This window comes from Lynx canadensis, chromosome C1, assembly GCF_007474595.2.
Source record: "Lynx canadensis isolate LIC74 chromosome C1, mLynCan4.pri.v2, whole genome shotgun sequence".
Classification (NCBI taxonomy): Eukaryota; Metazoa; Chordata; class Mammalia; order Carnivora; family Felidae; genus Lynx; species Lynx canadensis.
Genome location: NC_044310.1, coordinates 54,432,466 through 54,459,516, shown reverse-complemented (window position 1 = coordinate 54,459,516; position 27,051 = coordinate 54,432,466). Strand labels below are relative to the sequence as shown.

The 27,051-nt window shown below is 40.2% G+C and overlaps 1 protein-coding gene across 3 annotated transcripts in view; it reads right to left on the bottom strand.

Moving 5' to 3' along the window:
- The window catches only part of PDE4B (phosphodiesterase 4B), a 441,857-nt gene that overhangs the window by 29,697 nt on the left and 385,109 nt on the right, over positions 1-27,051 (bottom strand). For 2 of the 3 annotated variants that reach the window (XM_030327256.1, XM_030327257.1), the window contains one exon: positions 11,920-12,032. In XM_030327256.1, coding sequence (XP_030183116.1) covers positions 11,920-12,032 — 113 coding nt within the window. Of the gene's footprint in view, positions 1-11,919; positions 12,033-12,293; positions 12,373-27,051 lie in introns of those variants that run through there. The other variant, XM_030327258.1, reaches the window with a different exon arrangement.

The following is a 27,051-nucleotide window of genomic DNA, read 5'->3' as shown; positions in this document are numbered from 1 at the left end:
GGCACTGGAGATCAAACCATTCTCCCAAACCCTGCCTTTCAACAGTCTGCCAGAGTTCAGCATCAGATGACTTTGTTTGCTTGACTTTGGCTAACATTGAAATCAACCTCCATCCTCGTGAGTGGGGTGGGGGGATGGGAGCACCGGGAATATGCCGGGGTGGGGGGCAGGGAGGGAAGAGTTGGCCAGAGAGCCAACAGTGTGCTTGGTACAATCTAGTGCTGTTGAACCTCAAAGGCATCTCCTGCTGTGAGTGTCCCTGGGCAGCCCCTCTTCTCTCTGGCCCTGGTCCTCACCCGCCATCCACAATCTCGTCCAGCACCAGGAAGGCTCTGTCCACATTCTCCAGCATGTATGAGAAAGAGTTCCTATTTTACGTATTTTAACCCAATATATTATCTTACTTTAAAGAAAAAGAACCCATTCCTACCCAGGGGCTCATGTTTTTATTTATTTTTGGCAAGACTCTCTTATTTTAGGATTTACTAAAGGCTCTAAAAGCTCTTTCTTGAAAAGCAATATATGGTTTTCTAAGTTTGAAAATTTTTCTATGCCCCACCAACAATGCAGCATTAGACAATGACCTTATTTTAATACCTTAAACATATAGGAGAGAGAATTAACAAAACAGTGTTTTTAATTATTGTAATCAAAATTAGATAAATTTTTGAAATTAAATCATACTGATTTAGAAATATTTAAAAAGTGTTACAATACAGCAAGGGAAAATTCAACGGCACCTCACCCTGTCGCAAACGTAAATAGTGTACTGGACCTGTCCAAGAAAAACATACCCATCAGTAAATGCAGATATATTTAAGTCATTCTGACTCAATTACAGAAGGTAGCCGGCAGTAGCAGTCAAATGATTAGGGGCTGTGGCAGGAAAGGCACTATGCCCTTTCACCTGGGTACATGGGTAGGTTCTGGCTGATTCAACTGACCTGTCTGGGCGGTGAGTGGGACATCTAGAGTAGGAGCTGGAGGACAATCATTCGTGATCTAGCTGCGTCCCTAGCTTCTCACAATCAAATGGGCTTATAGGAGTATACTGGAAATTCATATTACCAGTAGATAGTCTAAGTATGTTCCATTAATTTAAATTTTTTGAAAATATGAAAAAAAATTTCATTTTGAATATACTGTGCCCACTAGTGACGTCATTACCTGTCCTCATATCTATTTTTTTTAATTTTTTTGACGTTTTTATTTATTTTTGAGACAGAGAGAGACAGAGCATGAAGGGGGGAGGGGCAGAGAGAGAAGGAGACACAGAATCGGAAACAGGCTCCAGGCTCCGAGCCATCAGCCCAGAGCCTGACGCGGGGCTCGAACTCACGGACCGCAAGGTCGTGACCTGAGCTGAAGTCGGACGCTTAACTGACTGCGCCACCCGGGCGCCCCCCTCATATCTATTAAAAGTCCTCATGTCAACAAATTTCTTAAATGACCAAATCAAGAAGAATTTTGGGGAGAGCTTTTTAAAACAAGATAAACCCTAAATCGACTACCACCAATGAACAAAAGTCTTCATTAGTTTTTCCTCTTTTCTCCTAACCATTAAACAGAAATAGAGCTATGTCTCTTTGATACGTTTTAGTCCTACTACCATAAGCATAGATGGAGTCTCAAAAAATTCAAAACATGATTGTAGGCCTCAAGAGCCTGCAATCTGGAGTAAACATAAATAAAGCCTCAGAGAACTAAAATATTAACTACGATATTAACCAATAAGTTAGGTAAGAGAATGATTTAAAAAAATCTGATCAAACCGATTTGAGCCTGGTTTCAAAAAAGAAAGCCACAAAGTGTCGCATGTCAGGAGTAGGCTCTTAGTATAGGCCTGATGATGTATTTGAGCCAAAGGGAAGTCTTCAAAGCAATAGAATACCAAGAGAAGGATAAAGGTGCGTATCTCTTCATTCTCAAGTTCTCATAAAACTCTTATTTGTATTCTTTTTTTTAAATTTTTTTTTAATGTTTATTTATTTTTGAGACAGAGAGAGACAGAGCATGAGCGGGGGAGGGTCAGAGAGAGAGGGAGGCACAGAATCCGAAACAGGCTCCAGGCTCTGAGCGGTCAGCACAGAGCCCGACGTGGGGCTCGAACTCACGGACCGCAAGATCATGGCCTGAGCTGAAGTTGGACGCTTAGCCGACTGAGCCACCCAGGCGCCCCCCCCCCCTTTCTTTTTTTTTAATTTTTTTTAACGTTTATTTTTATTTGTATTCTTAAGCCAGGTTTTCAATAGATGTTCTGATATCAAGTGTAGAGAGGAAGTTGGAAGTCCAGTTTCGATCAATAGGACTTACTTAAAACTTGAGTATCATTTCAATTATGTGAGGATAAAAATGGTAATCCTGCCCGCCTTTGTAAAATGAGATATTTGTCTGATAGTAAATACATACATATACATATATACACACATATATACACACAAACATATATAGGTATATACATTGATAATATATACATACATTTTTTAAAGTTTAGTTATTTATTTTGAGAGAGAAGGAGAGAGAGAACAAAAGGGGGAGGGGCAGAGAGAAAGGCAGAGAGAGAGAGAAAAAATCCCAAGCAGGTTCTTCATTGTCAGCGCAGAGCCTGATGCGGGGCTAGAACTCACAAACTGAGATCATGACCAGAGCCGAAGTCAGACACGTAACCTACACAGCTACCCAGGCACCCCATACATATATATATATATATATATATATATATATATATATATATATTTTTTTTTTTTTAATTCAGAATTTAAAACAGCAAAAAGTGAAAAAAAATGCCAAGGGCACTTAAAGTAACTCATTTCAAATACTTCCTGCTAGACTTTGAGCACACAATTTTCAGGAATACTAATTTAGTTCTCTTTACTTGAAGTGATTAAGACATGTATAGCTTTTACTCAAGAAAGGTAATGAGAAGGGCAATGAGAAGGTTAATGATCAGTGGAAATGATAGAGGGAATGTCCCCCGTCTTAACTGCAATCAGCCTTTTGCTGAAGATGAACAGCAAACTGGATTTGTAATCAGACCTGTATTTTACTACCTTAATCTTCCATTAATTAACCTTACGACTCTGGAGAAGTCATGTCATAATGAAATTACCTTTCATTTAGATTGTGTTTTATATTTGCAAAGATCTGGAGTATATTAGATTATTTAGTCCTCATCTCTAAAATGAAGTCTTCAAAATCAATGATACCTCAGGTTCTCTTTTAGGCTTAAAGTTCTGGGATTTTGTTTAATGCAACCATGTGTGACTATAACTGGAAAGAATATATTTCAATGTTTTTTTGGCTTGATTTATCAACTTTCACCATCCATACTGATCAAAGTCATTACATTGTTGCCAAATTACCACTTCACCTTGCCCTGTCTAATCAGCTTTGGCACACAGCCTATTTGGTTGAGTTGGAAAGATATTTTTATTCGATGATGACTTCTCTTCTACTGTTTTCTTTCCAAAACAACTCATTAAAATTTACCTCTTCAGATAGCAAATGACAAAACTCTCATCCTAAATCTAAATTTTTTAAATTCATTTAATCACTTTTACGACCTGGTATCTGTACTCAAAGTTCATCTTTACAACTGCTGAAGGTTATAGCATTATGCACTATGCTGTTACCAAAGAGTGAAGGAAACTTGGCCATTTAAAGTTTTAAAGGTATACTTTCAAGGTTGCCATACATTGAACCACTAAAAAATATAAAACGGTAAAATTGAGCCATGAAGATGAAATTTATTTTCAATACGTTCACTAAACTTCAGTCTCTGAAGGCTTTAGGTTTCAGAAGTGGTATATTTTTAAGTTGCAAGTAATTAGCAGAAGGAAACACAGGACTGATGAGCAGAAATGCATGATTTATAGACTTTAAACTCTGCTCCATAAAAAGAAAAAGACTATCGGGTATTTCTTAAAGAGAAAAAGATTATCAGGCACTTCCCAAAACAGAAACAAAAGAAACAGAAGTTTTACTGTCTTCTTCATTTCTAAATAACTTAACAGTCCTTTCTTTGTGGAAACACTTGGCTACTTTAAAGTAAATCAAACAAAGGAAGTTACAGTAAAATATCCAGGAGACTAAACAGTTTGGCACCAGTTGAGGGAAACATCACGTACAAATGGGCAAGTCAGAGAGGGGCTGACAGGTTCCTGAAAAATGCTAAGTGGAGAGATGTGCTGGGATGCACATCCACTATTGGCATAGTGCCTTCAAGAGCGTGAAATCTATTGACTGTGGCACAAGTCTGCCCGAGTATCTTTGGTTTGGCAAGTCCTGGCTTCCAGAATGCTGATGGATCTCCATTTGCTGAGCACACTCTTACTTAGACGTAAAGTGTTTTGGAAAAATAGCACAAGAGTAAGCTCCACCCCTGGCTTTTCTTTCATAGATAATAATGGCACTGATTTTGGAAGTTTTTCAGATTGGAACACATTCTATCTAAAAGAAAAAAAAAAGACACGGAAGAAGTATAAAAAGTGTGAAATAGACATTTATTCCGTTCATATATGTAATTCTATTTTTCAAAACTAGTGTTCTGGATTTATATGTGATACTCTAAATATAGTTATCTGATTTGTTTTTCATATAGAATGAAAGGCTCCCGTAAAATGATGTATTTATCAGATATTGATAATATAGTGCTGTCTTATCAGCTAGCCTGAGGTGCAACAGGCAAAGGTAATGTGCCCTCACTTCATTTCTGCTTTATTTTTAAGGATTTGATCATGTGGGGACCTTCAAATGAATTAGCAGAAAGACTGGGGTACATGGATTGGAACTCAATGAAGGAAATGGTTCTGTAAATATCAGTGCAGAAATATTTAAGTGAAGCAAAATAGATTAAAAATCAAACTTATTTCAAAGCACTACACTTTCAAAATCTTTGATTTGTTAAGTTTTCAAAGAGTAAAACTTAGAACACGCAATAGACTCTCAATAATGATATGGTTGATAATGGTGTTTGGAGCTGACAGCCAAGAAAGAATTCTTGAGATGTCTTCAGCGCAGAAAGGTGGTTTTATTAAAGCATGGGGACAGGACCCGTGGGCAGAAAGAACTGCACTGGGGTTGTGAAGAGTGACGGATTGTATACTTTTAGGCTGGGAGGCGGGTAGCGATAGTGTAAGTCTCTTAAGGTATTTTGGAAGCAAGGTTTCCAGGACCTTGAGGGGCTAGCTGCTGTTAGGGAAAGGTCATTTATCACTATTGAGTAAAAACTCAGTCATGAGACCCTTCAGATGTATATCAATGGGCCATAAGCTTGGAGTATGATAGCCAACATATATTCTGGGGGATAGAGATAAAGGAAGTTTCCAAAGAAATTTTCATATGTTTAAGTAGACTTACAGGATACTGGGGATTGGGCTAAGATTGCCTTTGCCCTTAGCAAAGTGTCATCATTGAGGCAGCTGAACTCCTCCTAGAGGATGCCACTCTGCCTGTCTCAAGGACTTGTCAACGGGCTGTAAGTTGTAAGGAAACTTAATTTTTTTTCCTTCTGCCTTAGTTTCACACATCAAATAATACGGCTTAGAAATGTCCCTATATTAATTATTGCTACTGAAGCAATGCTCTTCTGTTTCATGGTCTTAGGGCATATACTAGAAAAGATGTAATATGTGATGAAATTGCCCCAATTAAATTTGAATGATGTTTTTTTAAAAAAAGAATAGCCTCTCTCCATTTTCTCTTTATGTTGTGGGTTGAATAAAAAGAGAATTTGGGGGTAGGTTGTCTTTTAAACAAAATTTCACTGTCTTCTCTTAGGCCATGATGGAGAATTTTGGAAACAAATAGATCCTGAATTTAGTAAACTGGTCCACAATAGGCATCAGATTAGTTTAATACCGTTATTCACATTTTTGATGAGTGCTTTACAACCATTTTCTATAACTATGGTTATTCTCCTCCCTCTTCTATGTTAAAAGACACTATTTCCCAGCCAGGAAGATTGAGTTTAAGATTATTAAGGGCTGGTCTGGAGGCCTAGAGGATGGAATCTGCAGACTAGGATTTTGACCTAGACCTAAACAAGCAATGATGTCCAGAGTTAGAAGAATAAGACATCCCAGAAATGACAAAATTTCCTTGTGAGGGTTATTAAATACTTCTATATGTCTATATTTATCTGTCCCATTGGGATCAATGACGGTGAGTCAGATGGCCCTGAGTGTGAATCCTGCTCTCTTCTTTACCCTAGGCAATTTAATTCAACTCTTTAAATCTCACTTTACTGTAAAATCAAGATAATAATATATCTATTCCAAAGGGCTGCTGAGAGTATTAATGACAGAATGTCAGTAAGGAGCTTAGCACATGTCTGCACACATACACTTGTAAAAGGAGTTTGGTTGTCTATTACTGCCCCAACAACAAACACAAGAGCTGCAGGAGACCATGGAAATAGCCTTCTCCAACTGTTTTGTTTTGTAGATAAAGAAAGGCAAGGTTTCAAAATGATTTGACTGTTTAAGATAATGTCCCTCAATGGAGGCATAGCTAGAACTCAAACTCATGGCTTGTACCTGTAGGCTCTTTTCCCTTTGCTGCCTCCAGTTCTATATACATCTGGGAGGAAAGTGAGAAAAGTTGGATGGAAAATATTCGAGTGCCCCACCTGGCCGTCAGAACTGATTTTCATTCTAGTCTGCCCTCTAATCCGGGTCACCTCTGGCATTCATGAGGCCACATACGTAAGTTTAAATAGATAAAGATACAATTCGAGCTACCTCCAATACTCCCACCTCGACAGACACCCCTTCCTAGCAGCTTGGAAGGCCAGCATGAAATGTGCATTCCTGGTTATAGCAGTGCAGGGGGGACCTAGCTCCTGGACCACGCCCTGTCCTATTTCTTCCCCGAGGAACCCATGTGCAAGCTTTTGTGCACCCTCTGCCACAGCCTGCATGTTCAAGTTCCTCCCACACACCTCTTCCAAGCCGGACTGCTGCCTCTTGGCTACTCCTTGGGCCTAAGGGTGTGAATTCCTGCAACATATCCAGGAAAGAGGCCTGTACAGGCCCTGGAAGTGGGTTCAGAGCCATTGGGTAGAGAACGAACGGGGCCCATTGGATGCAGTGTAGTCTGGAGCAGGAAGCACAGCTGCCCGTTAGCCCGCCTGCCTTCTCACCTCCTGGAGCAGAGCGTAGCGGGAGGAAGACCAGGCTAGGGCCCTCTTAAAGCAAAGGGTCCTGGGAAAGGACCCCTCTTGCCCTAAGCGTGGCAATGCTCTAGTCCTATCATTTAACTTTGGGCAAAAGTGGAATTAATCCCCTTCAGTAATTGGTCACCTGCCTATCACCTTCCTGACCGAGCTCTAAGGTGAACCTGTTGACCAACACAATCTATTTCCTTTATGGTTCTGCTGGATCCAACATGTCTCATATTTATCGATTTTTCAGTTAAATAGAAAAAAGGGCTCACCCAATTACAGGGCAACCAGCCTATCATGATCACATTCCAGTAGCATGCAGCTTGGATCCCAGGTGGCTCCAAGCTGGTGGAATCAGATGAGTTTATTCTCTCCCACCCAAGAGCACAGGCAATTATTTGCCTTTACAAAGGTTCAGTAGTTCAGTACTCTGGTATGGACACACCTGAAGAACCGGAAAAATAAACCTGCATAGCCAGAAGGACTCACTTCCCCTGTGATGCTATCTGCAGCTGTCTCCATGAGGCCTTCAGAGAAAAAAGACCTTCTATCTCCCATTCCTATCTTACAGATTTCCTTAGCAAACACTGACTGAAGTGCTGGGTCCTGCTCCTTCATTCTAAAGAGACTACTAGTATTAAGGAGGACGGCTCTTTTCAGCAATGAAACATCTATTTTCACCTTTGTCCTACACATAAAACAGCCCTGGGGGGCCAAGCTAACCAAGAAAGAAAAGGATAATGGAGATGTTTGTGGGGAAGTTAGGAGAGCAATAAGTTGTTTGAATATAGCTCCTTGCTAAATACCACAGCATGTTCATCTTTTGAAAAACATTCAACATGCTGGGTATAAATGACCCCTCTGAAAACTTTCACCCGAAAAGTTTAGGCGAGAGACTCCACTTCTCAGTCAAAGCTCCCTTTCCTTGTCATTCACAGCTACGCCTGACTGGGATTGTTTTGTGCAGGTCCTTCCTCAGCTACTGTTGTTGCAACTCTGTACTTTTCTGACTGAGTCTGTCAGGAAGGAGACAGGAAATTCTAGTCACCCGCACAGCAGCTGTGCCATTCCTCCTATCCTCCTCCAATGACGTCGGTTGGCTTTGGTGACACGAGGTCAGGAACTGAGCCACAGTGAAGGTCAGGAAGATAGGTCAGTGTTTATGCCGTTGTTGGGCCGGGGATCCTGCTGAGGCTATTTGCTTTCTTCCTTGCTATACTGTTTCTCTTTCCGTTCCTCTTTTTACACGGCACAGCCAAAGCATCCTGTTTTCAAAACATCTGACTGTTTTGCCACTGAGGAACTCATGCTCTGATGCATTTCGCTGAAGTGTATGACAATTCTTCTAATTCAAGAGGTGATAAGAGTTGAAACAAAAATTAATGAACAAGTCTAAGAAGCCAATCTGTTGTTAGAGAAAACAGCTCTAACATGTCTAACTGAACCTGGGCTGCTGGCAGAAGGTTCCCTTGACATTCTTTTCATCTTGAAAAACAATGTCATTGCCTCATAAAACTGCTTCATTTATTTCATCTTGTCATTTTTGGGAAAAATAACCTACCGTATTATCCCACCTGGCTGCATCTTTCTCTGTAATTCTGGAATTCCATTTGGCCTGGGGCCAGTATTAAGGGATGAGGGAAATTGGGGCCAAGGAGAAGTCTATGTTTCTAGAAGTCACAGAAACAGTTCCTTGTCTAACTCTCAGGCTCTGAAGCACACTTGGGAAAGCCAGTTATAATCTTTGATGTCACAATTTTCTTCAAAATATAAAAGGGTGAAGAAAAAACAATAAACACACAACCCTACCCAGAAGACTGCTTCCTTTTTCTCTACTAGACACAGTCAATGCTCAACTATTTGCATGTTCCCAAACACCCCCAACATAAAACACTGGTTTTCCCATCACCACTGTTGAGTCGGTAAAAACTCAGTAATCGCTTAACTGATCAGAACTAAGGACCCATAATTTTTGCAAAGATGTAGTAAATGCTATCAACAAGTTATCGTTTATTAATTATTACTACACATCAGGTGCCTTGCTGAAGGTTTCAGATGCATTATCTCATTAAATCTTTACAGTAACCCAGTAAGGTAGGGTACCACTTTTACACTTTGTACCTGTTTTACAGATGAGAAAATTAAGTCTTAGAACAGTTAAGTAAGTTAGCCAAGGTCAAGTAGCTAGTCAATGATAGAGACAGGATTTGAACTATGATCTTTTGACTCCAAAGCCTATGCTTTTCACATACTTTCCTGTATAGAACATCTTCAGACTCACTTCCAAGTCTATCAACTCAGAGATTTGCCAAGACTGCCAAAAATGACCAGATACAACTACATAGGCGTGATAATGATAATGATGATGATGACTGTATTTTTAAACAGTGACTTGGATGGAATGTTCAAATAATTTCAACCACATTTAAAAATAAATGTGGAATTTTATTTTTACCACAAATAATTCAATTCCCAGAAAATGGATACAGATCAATTTCTTTTTGGTGGCCACAAAATATTATTATTATATTATATTATATTATATTATATTATATTATATGTGCCACAGATTAAGCCTTACCTGAAACAATTATCTGGCTAATCAAGATTCTGGGGGGAAAAAGGTCACTGAGTGAATAGAAAGAGAAGGAGATCTTTTTACAGATGAAATTGACTTTGGCTGTCAGCTGAGCATTATTCATCTACTGGATAATTGCTTTGCCCTACAACCTCTCCGCTGCACATATCAAAAATAGGTGCAACTGCATGCCTTGTCCTTAAGCTAACTGTGTCAGCATTAAGGTTTAGCCCTTTCTTTAGGGTTAGCTCTATTCAGCTTTCATTGCTTCCTGCACAGGATACCATAAAGGAGGAGCGGAAGCCTTAAACGATTGGAATTCTCACCGGGACCTACACAGTCTTTGGTCTTAGAGCCTTATTCACCATTACACTGATTATGAACAATTTGTAAATACATTTGTAAAATAATGTGTCATTTCAGCACTCCAGACACAGACCTGGTTAGAATTTATAAGGCATCAACACTCCAAATGAAAAATAAGGACAATTTGCAGTTTCTCAGTGTATATACTCTTTCTGTTCCCTGGAGTTAGTTGTCTACTTTATCTTAGTAACTCAAGAAGAAAGTTCAGCATGTTTTTTATGGTGAAAGCTGCTAAAAAACTACCCCTAAATATTGGACCTACATCTTGTATGGGCATCAATGCTCACAACATGCAGTGAACAAAGGATCTGTTAATGGTCCGAAGCAGGCTAAAGCATGTGTGAAAATCTTCGTACTTGGAGTCCAGTGTGCTTTAGAGAAGTTACGCAGTTAAGCCCTCCTCGTGGGGAAGCAGTTGGTCAAGTTTACAACAGCCTGGAAAATCCCGGAATTTAGTTTTCAGTTGAGAACTTCAGAAAAAAGTCAGTAAATAGTTAAATCTCAAAAGTTTTCTTTTGTTTTTCCAACTTGAATCTGAACTACAATTTGAGAAAGAGACTTATTTTATTTTTTGCCCTTTCATTAACCAAGAAACAAGATTTAAGAAGAGTCTATCCCCACACTCCCAGGCCCCTTCAAGACCTCCTAAGGACACAGGGCTCCCGGCACTCAGATCCCTCGGGCAGGAGTCAGTAAGCCTTGATAGGAAGGTGATACTTTTAACGTCAGAAAGAGGGAGGAGGGACACACATTCACCAAGGAACCTCAGGGCTGGAAAGGGCATGTTGGCAGGTGTGGAGCAAAATCTGTTCCCAGCACCAGAACCGTAAGATAGTAAGACAATTCTTCAGGCTAAGATGATTGGGGATTCTTAAGATATACACTTATAAAGGTGTAGTGTTAAAGCTTTCCACAAAAACCAACAACAATAAATATATACATACATACACACACATCATATATATTTATAAAGTTAACATTCTCCAAGGGGGGGAAACAAACAAACAAAAAGCAACAACTCTCACTACATAAATTAGCATTCTAAATCCAGGTGTTAATTAAACAAATGATACAATGACAGATAATTAAAACTCTTCAACACTAAGTTTTGTCTGGGGATTGTAAGTAAAACTATTTCTTCGCAGTATGGGTGGAACTTAATCTCAAATAAGTCCACTTTGAAAAGCAGCAAACTTTTAAAAAAAGAACTTTCTTTTTTGGGAGACAGAGTATATTCTTTCTTTCTTTCTTTTTTTCTTTCTTTCTCTCTTCTTTTTAATCTTAGGTCATGCCAGCATCACAAAAGAAATGTTAGAGAATCCCAGAATGTCCTTCTGAGAAGAACTTCAGAATTAATAGAACTTCAGGGAGAACCATTCTCTCCATTGATACATGGAGATCGCATTATTTTCTTGTTCAAAAAAATATGTCTAACACCTGGTTGCAGTGCAGCGTGTTACCATTTTACCCTATGAATTCATTCAGATTTTATCTTCCTGACAGCGGTTTTTCTTTTTTAAAGGATTTTCATTTGTACAGTTAATAAGCACCTCTCCCCTTAAACAAATTCCAAACTACATCACTAACAAAGAAGTTTGGTTTCTGGGCATGAAAGCGGATGGAGGATTTTTAACTTTTGCTGCAGCATCAAGACACCAGCAAAGTGTGGCACTTGGGGACAGAACCCTCCGAGGCAGGCTCAGCAAACCCGTTCTCACGCCGCGTCCTCGGATGCACCCCAAGCTGCAGGCAGAGGCCGGGGGGAGCCCAGGGGACGCCGGGGAGCTTAAGTGAATAAACGGTCACCCCTTACCTTGTTAGAAGCCATCTCACTGACAGAGCGGTAGGTCTGGATGGTCTCTAGCTGGTCTAAGCACCAGTCCAATTCCTCCAGCGTTTCCATTGCTAATTTTTGATAAGATTCTTCTGCAAACAAACACACAGGCATGTAGTTAGGCTGGAGCGGCTGCAGGCTGTCCATAGCCGAGTCCCCGCCGCCGCCGCTGATTCCGGAGCTACTGAAGGTGGCCCCGTGCTCCTTCATTATTTGCGCGCTGACTCCTTCCTTCCAGCTCTCTCCACCAGGAGAACAAATCACCGCGGTGCTCTGCCTGGGGTGGCCGGTGCCAAGTTTTCACCACCATCCCCCCCCTCACCCCCCGCTTGGATGAGGTGTCCCTGATCTACCAAGAAACTTCCTCCGAGGAAGAAGGCGGGGAAACATCTCTTAGAGGCTCATCTGCATACATGTGTCCTAAAACTAAAGGCAGAAGCAGTGAGTTTTCTCAGGCTCTCTCTGCCTTAGTCATCCCGGGGCTCTTCAGGGTGCGTGATGTCATTTCTGAGGGTTTGCAGTCTGGAGGAGAAATGAGGAAAGCATTTTCTCATTTGCTTTTCTTCTAAATGAAACATTTGGGCGCGGGGCTGGGGGAGGGGGTGCCGCTGACAGTGACTTTGGAAGTCTAGGCAGTCATTCATTCAGGGGGATGTGTACATGTTGGAGACTTGTAATTCAGCACACATTGACCCGCACTAGCAAGAGGTGTAGGCTACTCTCCCCTCTTCTGAATCTCTCCTTTAAGATGAGGTTTCCCTGATAAGACTTCTGTCTAAGAGAAACTGGAGTTTTACGGGAACACGTTTATTGGCCTGGAGTCTCAGCTCTTGTTATACTAAACAAAGCTAAAACTTCGCTTCTGCCACTGCCAGGGTCACAGGGAAATTCTGAACCGGACTTTCAGGTGGAGCCAGATGTGAACACTGCAGATTTTCACTTTGATTAAAGCCAGGGGCTGTGCTTTGTGGTGGTGGGACTCTAGACTTTCTGGAAATATTTCTCAGTAGTCCATTAAAAAATGTTGTCTTCAAGATCATACTTTTGCTGGATAATAAAGATCTTTCTGAATGTTCAAAACGCGTCCTTCCATACCCAAGAGTCTAATATTCAACATTATTGACTTAAGCACTCTATGTTAATAAACACGGAATTGACTTTATAAATGCTAGATGAATTAATGATGCAACAGTTATAAAAGTCAGCCAGACTCTCCTGCATACATGACTGGTTTTGAGGGGAACAGCATTCGTTAATTCTATCAAGCTTTCTGGAAAGCAGGCACACAACAGGTGCTAATAAAATTTAAAAATCTTGTGTGGACTTCTATTACAGAAAAGATTACACACATTCCTGTCAAGTTTAGAATATATTTTTCATATGTTCATACAGAAATCCAAGGGAGACCACATAGCCTCTTATTGTTACTTGAATAATTCTGTGTGTGTGAGACATTCATACTAAGTAGGAAGCAGAAAAGAGAATGAGTAAAAGAGTGATTCCAACGGACTAGAATCGCTTGATCGCAGATGCACATTTCAACGTTTATTTATTTATTTTGGGGACAGAGAGAGACAGAGCATGAACGGGGGAGCGGAAGAGAGAGAGGGAGACACAGAATCGGAAACAGGCTCCAGGCTCCGAGCCATCAGCCCAGAGCCCGACGCGGGGCTCGAACTCACGGACCGCGAGATCGTGACCTGGCTGAAGTCGGACGCTTAACCGACTGCGCCACCCAGGCACCCCAACAGACGCACATTTCAAAGAATAGATCTTTCATTTATCCCTCAAATACGCAGACGCTAGGATAACGAGGGGTTAAAATTCAATATCCTGTATGTCATACTTAAAAAGCCACAAAACCATTGGAGGTGACTTCCTCTATTTTTTTCACGCTCCGCAAAAATGTGCAGACAAGAACTGAGGCGTTTTTAGTAAAACTCATTTCAAGCCAGACTTACACATCCCTTCCCTCCTTTCCCCTTCAATTTTGTTATGCTGCTTCAACAGGCAGAAGCTCCTCACTTACTGTCTAGGGTGCCCAACACACCCCCTTGTCTCCTCTATTTCCTTCCAGAGGATCACTTCTTCCAACGAAGCTTTCCCTGAAGTGCCAGAACCACCCCCATCCTCTTTCCCAGCCTCTTATCAGAGACAAGGTCCAACCATTTCCCAGCTACTTGGGCCTTACTACCTTCATGTCTTCCATATCGCAACTTGTGGTTCTCAGTAACTAAGATGCTCAGAGCCTTTTGAATTGGCCGATATGCCACATGACCATGAGATGATCTATCACATTTCTCCTTCATGAAGAGGGAAAAAAGGGATCCAATTTCCACTCTGGGCTGACAAAGGAAATACAATAATCGTAACAGCAGAAGGACTAGGAAGAAGGAGGACTCTTCAAAGATCCAGCAGTAAAGGGTTACCTCCACAGCTCATTCACTATTACCCAGAACAAGCACATCTGAGCTCCTAGACTTAGTACAGTCGTGAGATCCCAGTGACTGGCCAATGGATATGATAGGCCCTTACTCTACTGCCCTTTCTTATTCTGGTCAGCTACAATATTTTTAAGTGAGAACTTTTGTGAAGTTAGTGTTGTAGTTAGTGAGAATTTGTTCCTTTCCAGACTGTTAATCTATAGTTAAAACTCGGTTTGTGTCTCATTCTGGACCCTTCTTATCACAGTAACTAACGCAGGCTGCACAGATGTCAGAGTGGGCTAAGTATATGGGCATCAACCCCCTGCTACTTCTGGGGAAAGCCAAAGGAAAGGACCAGTGATGCTCAGGACTGGCTTCCACACTATAACTTCTGATTCTAGCACTGGATCCAGTGTTTGGTACCTACCGGATACTCAGTAAGTCCTCAGAGGAATGCCCAAGCAGCCTGCAACTGTCTAGAGATTTGGATATCTAGAGACTGAATGGTGCATCTGCAGTCCTGTGGGAAGAGCAACAGCTTTGGAGTGAGACTCACACATTTAGAGTTTCTCTTCTGTTTCCAATGTGATCCTGGACCTCAATTTCCTACATCTTAAAATAAAGATGAGAATATTTACCTCTTAGTTCTTAGCAGATTATCAATGCATCGGAACACAACTATTAATGGTAATCAAAGTAACCCAAAGGCCTGGCATTTGGGAGTAGGGAAGAATAGGAAGGGAGAGAGAGGAAGTGTGAACTCCACAAAGGGTTTTACGGTCAGGATCAGCTACATAATTTTCAGGGTCCAGTGCAAAATGAAATTGCAGAGCCCCTTATTCAAACAGCAGGAAAAGTGCTGTTGAAGGTAATAAAATCATGAAGTTTTTTTTTTTTTTTCTTTCTTCTGGAGTCTCTCTCTCTGAGCTATCATGGTAGTACTTTGTTTTTTTGTCTTCTGTTTAAAAAAACCTTTTATTTTAAAATAACCCTAGATTTAGGGAAAAGTTGCAAAGCTAATGTAGAGAGTTTCCACATACCACACATTTATATTTCTCTATTGTTAGCATCTTACGTTATTATGGCACATTTATCACAATTAATGAATGGCATGGTGTTTTTTATTTACTCTGTAATATTGTGTTTCCTTGGGCAGGAGGATACTATGAGGAGAGTGCAGACCCTCACAGGATTCCAGGCCCTACATCCTGTGACTTAGGGCAAGACAGAGCTCACAAGTCGCTGGGGTACCCCTATCTGCCAGCTGCCAAACTGATGTGCTGTGCCCCAGACAGGGGCAGGCTCTGGGGAAGTCAGACACTTCCTTTCCCCACAGTACCAATGCCCCACTGCACAGCAGACAGGTGGCCCCTAAGGGCATTACAAGGTCTGCACTGGGGCGTACTAGATACCCAGGGCAGGGGTGGGCAAGAGGCTCACCCCACCAAGACATGGCGTCTGTCTACCATGGTATAGCCATGCCAGCCCAGGCCAGGGATGGCTGCTACCATGTCCCATCTGAGATTTTGCAAGGCACGCGTGCCCAACTCAGACCCTCTCTGCACATGCACTTAGGCCCCCTCTGGGAATGGGTGGCAAGGGGAGGGATGCTGGATGAGTCCTGGGGTGCCAGGGATCAGGGAAATAGTGGGCTGAGAATAAGTCTAGGGGAGGCAAACAAGTGACAGAAAGAAGGTGGGACAGCATATGAGCCAAGGCTCTAAGTCACTGGAGTATACTCCATTTCCCCATCAGACTTCATTTACAAAACACAAGATCAAAAATAAAATTATCATGCGTTTCCAGGCAGCAACTATGGGGCCCTGCTGGATGTGGGGCTCTATGCCTCTTGCCCAGGTTGCATGCCCACGAAGTTGGTCGTTTCCTGTCTTGCAAAAATGGCTCGGAGAAGGAACAATGCTTAATACCACAGAAGCAAGTCTCAAGGGGATAAGAGCAGGTGATGGGACCATGTATGATCATGCGGTTGACACTATTTATCAAAAATTTCCAAAGGGAAGAGGAGCAGGGAGAACCAACCTCCTGTTCTTCCCTTCTTTCCCTCTTTCCCTCTAATAAGAGAGGCAAAGGGAGATTCACTTTCTCTTACAGGTCTGGTAGGTATTACATTCGACCCTGAGAAACAGGAAGAGAGAATGAGTAAATAATTATAGCCAATATTAATCTGGTAATAATATGTGGCATTCATAAAGCCCTCTTCTCAAAAGAGTTCCAAGCACACCACTCATTTATCCTTGCAACATGTCCGTGATAGCCACTGGAGAGGTATGATTATCTCTAAATTACCTTAAGGCACAAGCCAAGAAGTCAGAGGTTAAATTACTAGAGCAAGATTCCTGGCAAGACCATTTCTTGGTCTGTGAAATAGATTCAGCTCCACGCCGAAAATGCGTGGATTCCTGGAAATGCTGATTTAAAGTGGAATCTTACCGTTGGATATTTTCTATTTAAAATTGTGTAACTGCCTTCTTAAATGTGGTCACTTCTTGAGTCTCCTCTTCCCTTTTCTGATGTACCTAACACAGTCATTAGCACACAGAGGCTGTGCAATATTTACTCAGGAGACCTGGTACGGTTCTGGTCCTTTATCTTGCTTCAGTGGCTGACATAAGGCAAGTTACGCAAGATTGCTGAGACGAAATTTCCTTATCCGGAGAATGAGGGTAAAGATACTTACCCTATTCTCACAGGACAGGTAGGATAGGAGGATACAGACAAACCAGACTGTAAACCTTTAAGTATGATGCATATTTGATAAATATCACTTTTATTATTACAGATGGGATATAGGTGCGCTAGAGAAAATCAGAAAGTTACGGAGAAACAAAAATTTGAAATGATAAAAATGTCACATTTTTACTAAGCTCACTATTGTTAATCCTTTTGTGCATATATGTTCATGCATGTTTGTGGTGATCACACTACACAAACCGTTAACATTCATTTTTTTCAGTAATGATCTTCCCTTTTTGTTTTAGTAATTTCCCAATTCAGCTAATATCTAGCCTAGACTCTAATTTCCCCAGTTTTTTTTCCACACAAATCTAGTAGAAATGTGTGTGTGTGTGGAGAGAGAGAGAGAGAGAGAGAGATGGGTGTTGGAAAAGACAGACCCAGAAGTCTGAGAAATCTCAGCGTGGCCACAAAGAGCTGGCTCCTCATAGCTGGAAAATATGGAAATAGATTTTAACAGTAATGAAGTAATGAAGTCAGTGGCCCAGCTGGTAACAAACCTCAGGTACGCTAAAGGTTAGCTCCACACTCAGTGCAGTAAAGTATTATTACCTCACTGGTCTCTGGAAAAAGTAGACAGGGGCCATTTACACAACTATATCATTTAAACTTTGAAACCCTAAGTCCTATCACTCTTAACAGAGATGAGAAGTTGGCAAGTGAAAACATCACATTCCAGCCCAAATATAAATTTTCTATAAACAGCATCTCAATGCAATTTTTTATTGAGGTACGAATGACATACAAAAGAGCTGTGCATATGTAATGTGTACATCTTGATGAGTTTGAAGATAAGCATACACCTGTGAAACTGTCACCATAAACAACATCATTAATTTAACCATCACCTCTCAAAGTTTCCTCCCTCTGTGTGTGTGTGTGACGAGAATATTTAACAGAAGACCTACCTTCTTAACAAATGTTTAAGTATATGATACATTATTAACTATACGCACCACGCTATCCAGTCGTCTTTAGGACTTACTTACTTTGCATATCTTAAACTATGTACCTTTTTACGAACATCTTCCCAATCCCCTTTTCCTCAGTCCATGGTAACTACCATTCTACTCTCAGCTTTTACGTTTTTTACTATGTTAGATTCCTGATATAAGGGATCATTCTAAATCAATTTTAAGATAGCTCCGTATGTATCAGAAACATATCCATCAAGGGGCACCTGGGTGGCACAGTGGGTTAAGTGTCCAACTTTGGCTCGGGTCATAATATCACGGTTCGTGAATCTGAACCCTGCATCGGGCTCTCTGCTGTCAGTATAGAGCCCGCTTTGGATCCTCTAGGCCCCTCTCTCTCTCTCTCTGCCCCTCCCCCACTCATTCTCTCTCTCTCTCTCTCTCTCTCTCTCTGTACCTCAAAATAAATAAATAAACTTAAAAAAATGCAACATATCCATCAAGTCATTCCACTTTCTACTCAAAGAAAGCACATAGAAAAGAAATGTAAATAATCTTTTATTTAGCAGTGTCACACAATCAAACTCTTCCCAGTAGAGAAGGTGGTAGTTATTCATAAGGCTATGTAGTGGTTAAACCAATTAGAACAACCGCCACATGTAACAACAGGGATGGACCTAATAAACATACATGTCAAGCAAAAGAAACCAGATATTGCAAAGCACATAAAAATGGGATTCAATCTAAATAATGTTCAAAAGCGGCAAAAGTGAATCTATGATATTAGAAGTCCAGATATTAGTTACTGTGGAGGGCTAGTGACTGGAAGGGACTTAAGGACAGGCTCCTATGGGGCTGGTAATGGTCCATTTCTTGCTTTGACTACTCATTACCTGAGTGTGTTCATTTCATGACAATTCACTGACTCCTATTCTTGTTATTTGTACACTGTTCTCCATCTTTCTGATTTTCTTATGCATGCTTTCTACAGATAATCCCCATCTAGGGAAGCCCATTTACAAAAACAAAGAACAGGATTTCTAAAAAAAACAAAAGCAAAAACAAAAAACAAAAACCCACCACATTTCCTTTCCTTTTGTTCAACATAACTTGAATATATCTGAAAAACAGCCCCCCCAAATAGGTTAGTTTTATATTGCATAGACCAGGATGCTCCTACTACCTCAAAACCCAGTGGAACCCATTGGAGTCTGACTCAGATGTTTATAAATCTTGACTTTGCCACTCATTCACTAGGCGTGTAACCTTAGACAAGGTGAGCAGCCCGTGCCTCTGTTTCTTTACCTGTGAAACAGGAAGACAGCATAAACTAGCTGTGAGAATGAATGGAAGCGACATATGCCAAGTGTTCGGTATAGTGCTTGGCACATGTCAGGAAATTTCTTTTGCCTCCCCACCCCCTCCCAGAGTGTCGCTCCCACCGTATGACCTCAAACAGGAGCTGCCTCTTGGCTAGGTTAGAGTTTAGTGGTGTTCACTTCTAAATGTAGACCTGGCCTGATATATCATTCTGCTTTCACCAAATCTGACACACCAGGTCAGTGGACTTTCAGAAGTAGAGAATTGTACAAGAAAACTGTTTGTTCCTTTATTCATTCCACAAAATTCCACTGAGAGTCTAGTACATGCCCAGCATGATGCTAGGTGCTGGGGTTTACAACAATGAACAAGACATGGTCCACTGCATTGAATAACTGTATAAGAAACGCCTTTCCCATTCTCCAAAATGGTTAGTCTGTGCAACCGGGTGCCTTTGCAGCTTCCTCTCCTCCCCTGCCCCCGCCCCAAATTTATACAGTGCCTTGGTGAAAATTAGAAAAATGTGCCCTCTCTTGGCAGACGTAGCCCTAGGACAGAAAGCTTGGGAAGTGACGCATGGGATGAATTGATGAGCTCTCCTCATCACCTGGCTGAGTACCTTTGACCAGTACCCAAGCTACACAATGACCTTATGCAATGGCCGGGTGGCACATGGATGTGGGGGCAAGCTAGCATGAAGCTTTCCCCCGTATTACTGGGCGTGCTCTGTAAAAGCAGAGCACAGAACTGAGTCACAGCAAAAATCCACACTCTTAACCTCAAAACAAAGCAAACCCTTGACATTGAAAGGAAAGTATCCTCAGACCTTCCCTAGCTCTTAATTTGTGAATACCATAATAACGTAAATAGCATTAAATAGGCCTCTACAAAATAACTTAAAATTTTAACTTGATAGACTAATTATTACCTTTAAATACAGTTTTTGTTTTTGTAGACAAAACTTCTAAAGCAAGGGCTCCACAGGGAAAAAAATATGAAAGAAGTCGTTCATCAGGAAAACTAAGAGACCACTCTTCTGATCCTTGGAAGTGAGAAGTGTGTATTAATTGGATCCTCTGTATTCAGCTTATGACTCCAGCTTTATCCACAAGCTTCTAGCCCTGTAGATGTCCTCTCTAGGTTCTTTGTGCCTTGATGTTAGCAGGCTTATTTCATTCCTCTGTTGCTCCTCACAGTGTAATAAGTGTTTGTTAAAATGCAAAATAGTTTCATACATATGGAAATCAGCCTCTCTTTATTTCAAGGTAGCAGGCTGGGGCTATTGGCCTGTTTATTTAGTGGCCTTGGTTATGATTTTTTTCCTCCTTACATTAGCAATACTTTTCATTGTATGTTTTTATGTCCGAAGGTATTTATTTTCTTTTGATGAATACTTGTAAATGAAATGTACCTGTTAGAGTGCAAGATTTCAAGAAGGCATGTTGCTTTAACCTGGAGTAAAGCATTCTTAGAACAAATCACCAAAACTGGAGGACATTTCTACATTCTGTAACAGAGTGCTTCCAAAGGCAGTTTGTAAGCCCTAGGTGGCCTTTCTCTAGGCAGGATTCTGTTAATGTGTCTTTATAAATATGGAACTTTGCAATTGCACATGACAGGGATTTCACTGTGGGTGGATTCATGGAAGAAGAGGTTCACTGCCCTCAAGAGAAATAACAGTGAAAAGTAGGTCATTTTGATGCTGATTTCTTTAGCAAACTCCTCTAAGACTGCAAGTTAAAAAAAAAAACCTCCAATCACAACTAGATTTTATACATATACCTTGATAGTTTACCAAGTGCTTTCACCCCTTGCAAATCATAGTTTTCCTTGAAAAATAAATCCCATGAGATAGAAATTATTATTCTGTATTATAATTATTAAACTTTTTCCATTATGCATGTGAGGATATAGAGGCTTGGAGGTGTCCAATGATTTGCTTAAAGCCATCCTATGACAGAGAGAGAGAGAGAGATGAGAGATTGAGGGGAAGGAAGGAGGGAGAGGGAAGGGGGGCAGCCAGCAGGCAAGGAGAAAACCTAAGTTCTCTGATTCTAAATTCCATGGTATTCTTTTGCTAAGCTATGGGGCCTGTTATAAACAAATGATCCAACTTTTGCTTTCACCCAGGTGGGCTTAGACAAAACTATGTTTCTGAGATGCCAGCCTCAAGCTCCATTCCCTTCTGCCCTACCTCTCACTCTTCCAATGTCCTTCCCCTCACAGAAACCTGTTCTTCAGAAGAACTCTGAGTTTGGCGTTTACTTACTAATGAGAATCTGTACTCGTGTAGACAATAACACCTACCATCAATGTGAGAGTGCTCAAGGAACTCCATTACCCATCTGTGTTAGTGTTAAAGAACAGTGACACAAGGCAGTGATTAGAGACGGAGGTAAGTTGCTATCCTAATAGCAACACTATTTAGTTGTTATTTAGTTGCTACACTAAATATATGCAAGAGATATTTATGAAGGATATACAGTAGTGGTTAAAAGCTTGGTATCTGGAACCAGACCACCTGGGTTCATACAGTAAAGTTAAAGTCTCTTAGCTTCTCCATGCCTTAGTTTCCTCACCATGTAATGAGAATAATATGTATCTGTATAATGGATTATAGTCTTTAATTAGTAAAATAAATGTAAAATGCTTAGGATAGTATGTGGTGTGTTATAAGTACAGATAAATATTTAATTAGCAGGTTTTTAAAAAATGTCTTATTTGAGTATAGTTGACAAACAGGGTTACATTAGTTTCAGGTGTACAACATAGTGATTCTACTTCTCTATAGGCTATGTTACATTCATCACAAGGATAGCTCCTGGCTATCACCATACCATGCTTTTATAGTATCATTGACAACATTCCCTATGCTGTGCCTTTTATTCTTGTGACTTATTCATTGTATAACTGGAAGCCTGTATCTCTCACTCCCCTTCACCCATTGTGGCCATTCTCCTCCTGCCCCACCCCACCCCCCACCTCCTACAACCATCAGTTTGTTTTCTGTATTTACAGGTCTGATTCTGCTTTTTGTTTGTTTGTGTATTCATTTGGTCTTTTAGATCCCACATATGAGTGACATCATACGGTATTTATCTTTCTCAGTCTGACTTATCTCATTTAGCACAATACCTTCTAGATCCATTTATGTTGTTGCAAATGGCATGACTGCATCCATTTTTATGGCTACATTATATACATATACACACACATACATACACACACACTGATATATATATACACACCATATTAATATGTACACATACACATATACTATATGCATACATTATCATATATGTATACCTATATACATACAAATATATATATATACATACATACATACATATACACACATACCTATACACACACCATATTAATGAATAGATTTTCTGCATGCCTATTCTTTCATAGACTCAGCTTGAAACTCTAAGGATATAGTGGTAAATTTTATAGACACTGCTTTCGCTTATTTGAAGACTATATTCTGGCAGAAATAGACAATTATGCAAGAACTTATTTAATTACAATTGGGAGAGAAGCTAGTAAGAAGTGTAGAGTGTCCTAAGAATTTAGTGCAGGGATAACAGGAGACCAGAAAGTCTGAGAAGCAGAGATGTGACAGAGGGAGTTCAGGGAAGGTGTACCTCAAAAAGTTATGAGATTCAAAGGAATAAGAATTAGGTACAAAGGAAAGAGAACATTCTAGGCAGGAGGAACATCAGGTTGTGCTCAAAGAACCAAGAGCAGTACATGTGGCAGGCACACACAGAGAGAAAAAGACTAGTATGTAGTTTAGATTAGGTCAAACAGAACCAAGGAAGGCCACGGAGGGGACTTTGGACTTTGTTCTGGAAGCAGTGGGAAATCTTTCTGGAGCCTTATCAAAGGAGTGGCTTTGCCAAATCTGCATTTTAAAAAGATCACTGTACCTACAATTTGAAGAATAAACCTAAAGGCAGGAAGGAGGCCAGTTAAATTGTATTTAAAAGCCCAGGATCTGGAGGAAGACAAATACAAGTTTGACTTCTGGCTCTGCCATTTATTTCATTAGCAATGTGAACCTGGACAAGCTACTTCACTTCTCTGTAAGACTTAATTTCCTTATCTTTCCCACAGGGATGTATATTTTCCCCACCAGATTGTATGGGGATTAAACAAAATATCCATATCAAAGCACTTACTGCAGTACTCAGCACCTAGTAAAGTATTCATCTGCCAGCAGCACTTCTATTGATTTTCTTGCAGTAACCTATGCAGGAGGTGGTGGTGGTTAGAATGACACGGCAGTGGAGATGGGGCCAGGTAAATGGGTTTGAGATGCTCATGAGTTGAAATCAGATAGCCTTTAGGAGGGTGGTATTTGGTTGGTGACCAAAACTCCCGGTCACTTTGGCTTTTCAGGTCCAGAATGTGATTTTTTGTCAGTGTGATTTGACTTCATTCTACTTATACTAGTCCAATGCCCAAGAACACGTTGAGAAGTCAGGGGCCAATCAATTTATAGAGAGTAATAACTTATGGGAAGTTTCTCATGTCTTATGGTCATTCCACATTCCTCTACATGGGAGACCAATTTCATAATCATAAGATTCATAATCATAGGAATCATAATCGTAAGATTGCTTGGTAAGCATGAAATCAGAGCAGGGGAGTTAGCTGGATGATTAGGCTGCTTCCTCAAGCCTGATATACTCAGCTCCACTACTATGGGAGACTGTAGTTGTTTCTCAAGTATTTCCATTGGTCGGAAGTGCCCTTCTCAACTTTGTTCACCTGGCTAATTTTTACTTATCTTTTAGGATTCAGCCTAGAGTCATCTCCCCTACACAGCTTTCTAAATATTTTAATATTGGATTAAGTTCCCTTCCCATTATTTCCAACTGACCATATTTCATTTAAATTATTTCTCTTGGTTTATCTCACCCATTGGATAACCTTCTTGAGAGAAGGGAGCCTATCTTCTTGCCTGGTCTCTTATGCAGCACAGCATTTATTATCTAGTAGAAGCCCAAGAAATATTATTTGCACTGCTGACTTGCCCAATATATCAGTAGATGGGATATCAGTTAACCAAAAGGAATGGGGCCTTTGCTACTAGACAGTATTGGAGAAACTATGTCAGGAATTCTTGTTCTTGGTTCTTTTTTTTACTAGTCATCAAACAAACCACCTTATTTTTGCTGATTTATTCAATGTTACCACAATTAATGGGCTCTCCATTTCTTTTGCATTCATATCTTGATTAGATTTCTAGGCTGGCTAGGTTTTTGTTTGTTTTTGTTGTTTGTTTGTTTGTTTTAAGTAGGCCCCAAGCCCAAAATGGTGCTTGAACTCATGACCCTGAGATCAAGAGTCACATGCTGTATGGGCTGAACCAACCAGGTGCCCCTAGATGGCTAGCTTTAATATTGGGGACATTCAATCTGTCAAGGGGACTTCTGCAAAAAAATCACATGTAGAATTTGTTATTCGACTCTCATTCAAGAACTGTATTCAGGCACCTTACTGCAGGCCTCTGTGCACCAAGCAATACTAGAATCCCAAATATTTTGACAACTGTCATAAGAAAGATACAAGTAAAGTTCAGAGACAGTACAGATAGATCTTAAAGACATGGGGGAAAGGGAGATCAAGAGAGATTTGGAGGCCAGGTAAAGAAGAATGGATGGAATTTGGGGAGATGAAGAAAACAAACAAGGTAAGGCAATAAACAGCATGAACAAAGGTATAAAATTAGATGCATGCCACACCATTTAGTTCTATTTGAGGATATCCAATCTACCAGTCCTATTTGGTTAGAATGCTGGGTTTTAGTAAGGGAGTAGAGTGGAATAAATTTGCAAAAGTAGGGTGGTCCGGGCAATCTTGAAGAAGTTTTTATGCTAGACTAAGGTATCTGATTTTACTCGATAGGCAATGAAGAGTTATTGAAAATTGTTCAACAGAAGAATGGCATACACGAAGTGGTTTTTAAATATCTTAACACTGTTTTACAGTTTTGCAATGTTTTGCAGTTATAAATTTCTTTCATATATATAATAAGTTATGAGAGAGGTATTATTGTCTCTGTCTTATAGAGGAAGAGACTGATGTCCAGGAAGTTTTAGTGTCTCACTCCAGATCCCATAAGTGGTAAATGCAGAACCTATAGACTTGATCTAGGCTTTCTGACTCCAAGTTCAGTGTTCTTGCCATGAAAATGATGCTTATAAGAAAATTAATTATTGATCTGATAGCAGTAAATCATAAGAATTATAGGATGAGGTAAAGAATAAGTTCTTGATAAATTATTAGTATTGGGATTATTATTTGCAGGAAAAGTTAGGAGTTAAGAAGAAACGGGGCCCCAAATTCGGGTGTTATCAGAGGGAGTGGAAGGGTTATTTATACCTAAACTTTACCTTTACTTGTAGAATGGAAGTTGTCAAAGGAATTTCAAGAGTCAATGGAGAGTAGAAGTAAAGGGTCTTGCCATTAGGAGTAAACATGGTAGGTGGATTAGAAATTTCCCTGCCTCTCAAAACATTATTAGCCCAAATCTCTTTCAACTAACTGTTGGAAAGCCCCGTTCACCTGGTGTTCTCTTGGGTGATGTTTCAGATCACACAGGACCTTGGGAACTTCACCATGGGAGAATGGCACTGCATTTGACAGTCAAGTTTTACAGAGAGCAGAAAGCTTACTCCATATAGCCTTTTCCAGCTGACAAAGTACTTTCGAGTTTGCTCATTTTCTGCAAACAAAGCCATGAAAGTAATCTCCATATTTACAAATGAAAAAATTGAAGCTCATCAAGGTAAGGGGCCTTGCTTTAGGATCTGGAATTTCTGCATTGTCTAATATGGTAGTTACTAGCCATTAAGTTACTGAGCATTAAGATTGTGGCTAGTCTGATGTGATACGTTGTGGCTAGTTAGTGTGTATGTGTAACATACAAACTGGATTTTACAGACTTGTCTGGAAAAAATGATGTAAATAAATTTTCATATTTGGTTACATGTTGAAATTATAATATTTTAGATATTATGTAAAGTACATTATTAAAACTAATTGCATCTTTCTTTTTGTGTGTTTGGTAGAAAATTTAAAACTACATATGGGGCTTGCATTCTATTTCTATTGGACAGCTCTGTTATAGATCATAACCTATAGACAGGGCTTGAACACCCCAACATTCATAATTCCACAGATGCTTGTCTTAAAAGAGATAGTAATAATGATAATGATTGTAGTCAATATTCATTGAGTACCAGTCACACTTTCTAAGCACTTTACATTCATGAACTAATTTTATCTTCATCAAAATTTCATGACCTGAGAATTATTTTATATACAATAGATCATTTTATTTTACAGATGAGAAACACAGAAATTCAGTAACTTTTCCAGGGTCACAGATTTAGTAGAGCCAGAATTCAGACTTAGGCAGTTTACCTCTGGTGCCATTAGGAATGCCTCAGTGGCTGCCTTTGTTTGCTAAGTCCCAAAGGAGACATTTGGATGGTCTTCATTTTATTTTAATCTACCGTAAATCAGGCAGTGTATGAGAGACTTTGTATATCATCTCACTTAATTTTTGCAACAATCCCATTCAGTAGTTATTATTTCTATTTTACAGGTGGGTAAACTGAGGCTCCAGAGGTTACACAGTTTGCCCAAAGTCACACTAGATACATACTAGAAATCAGTTTCTA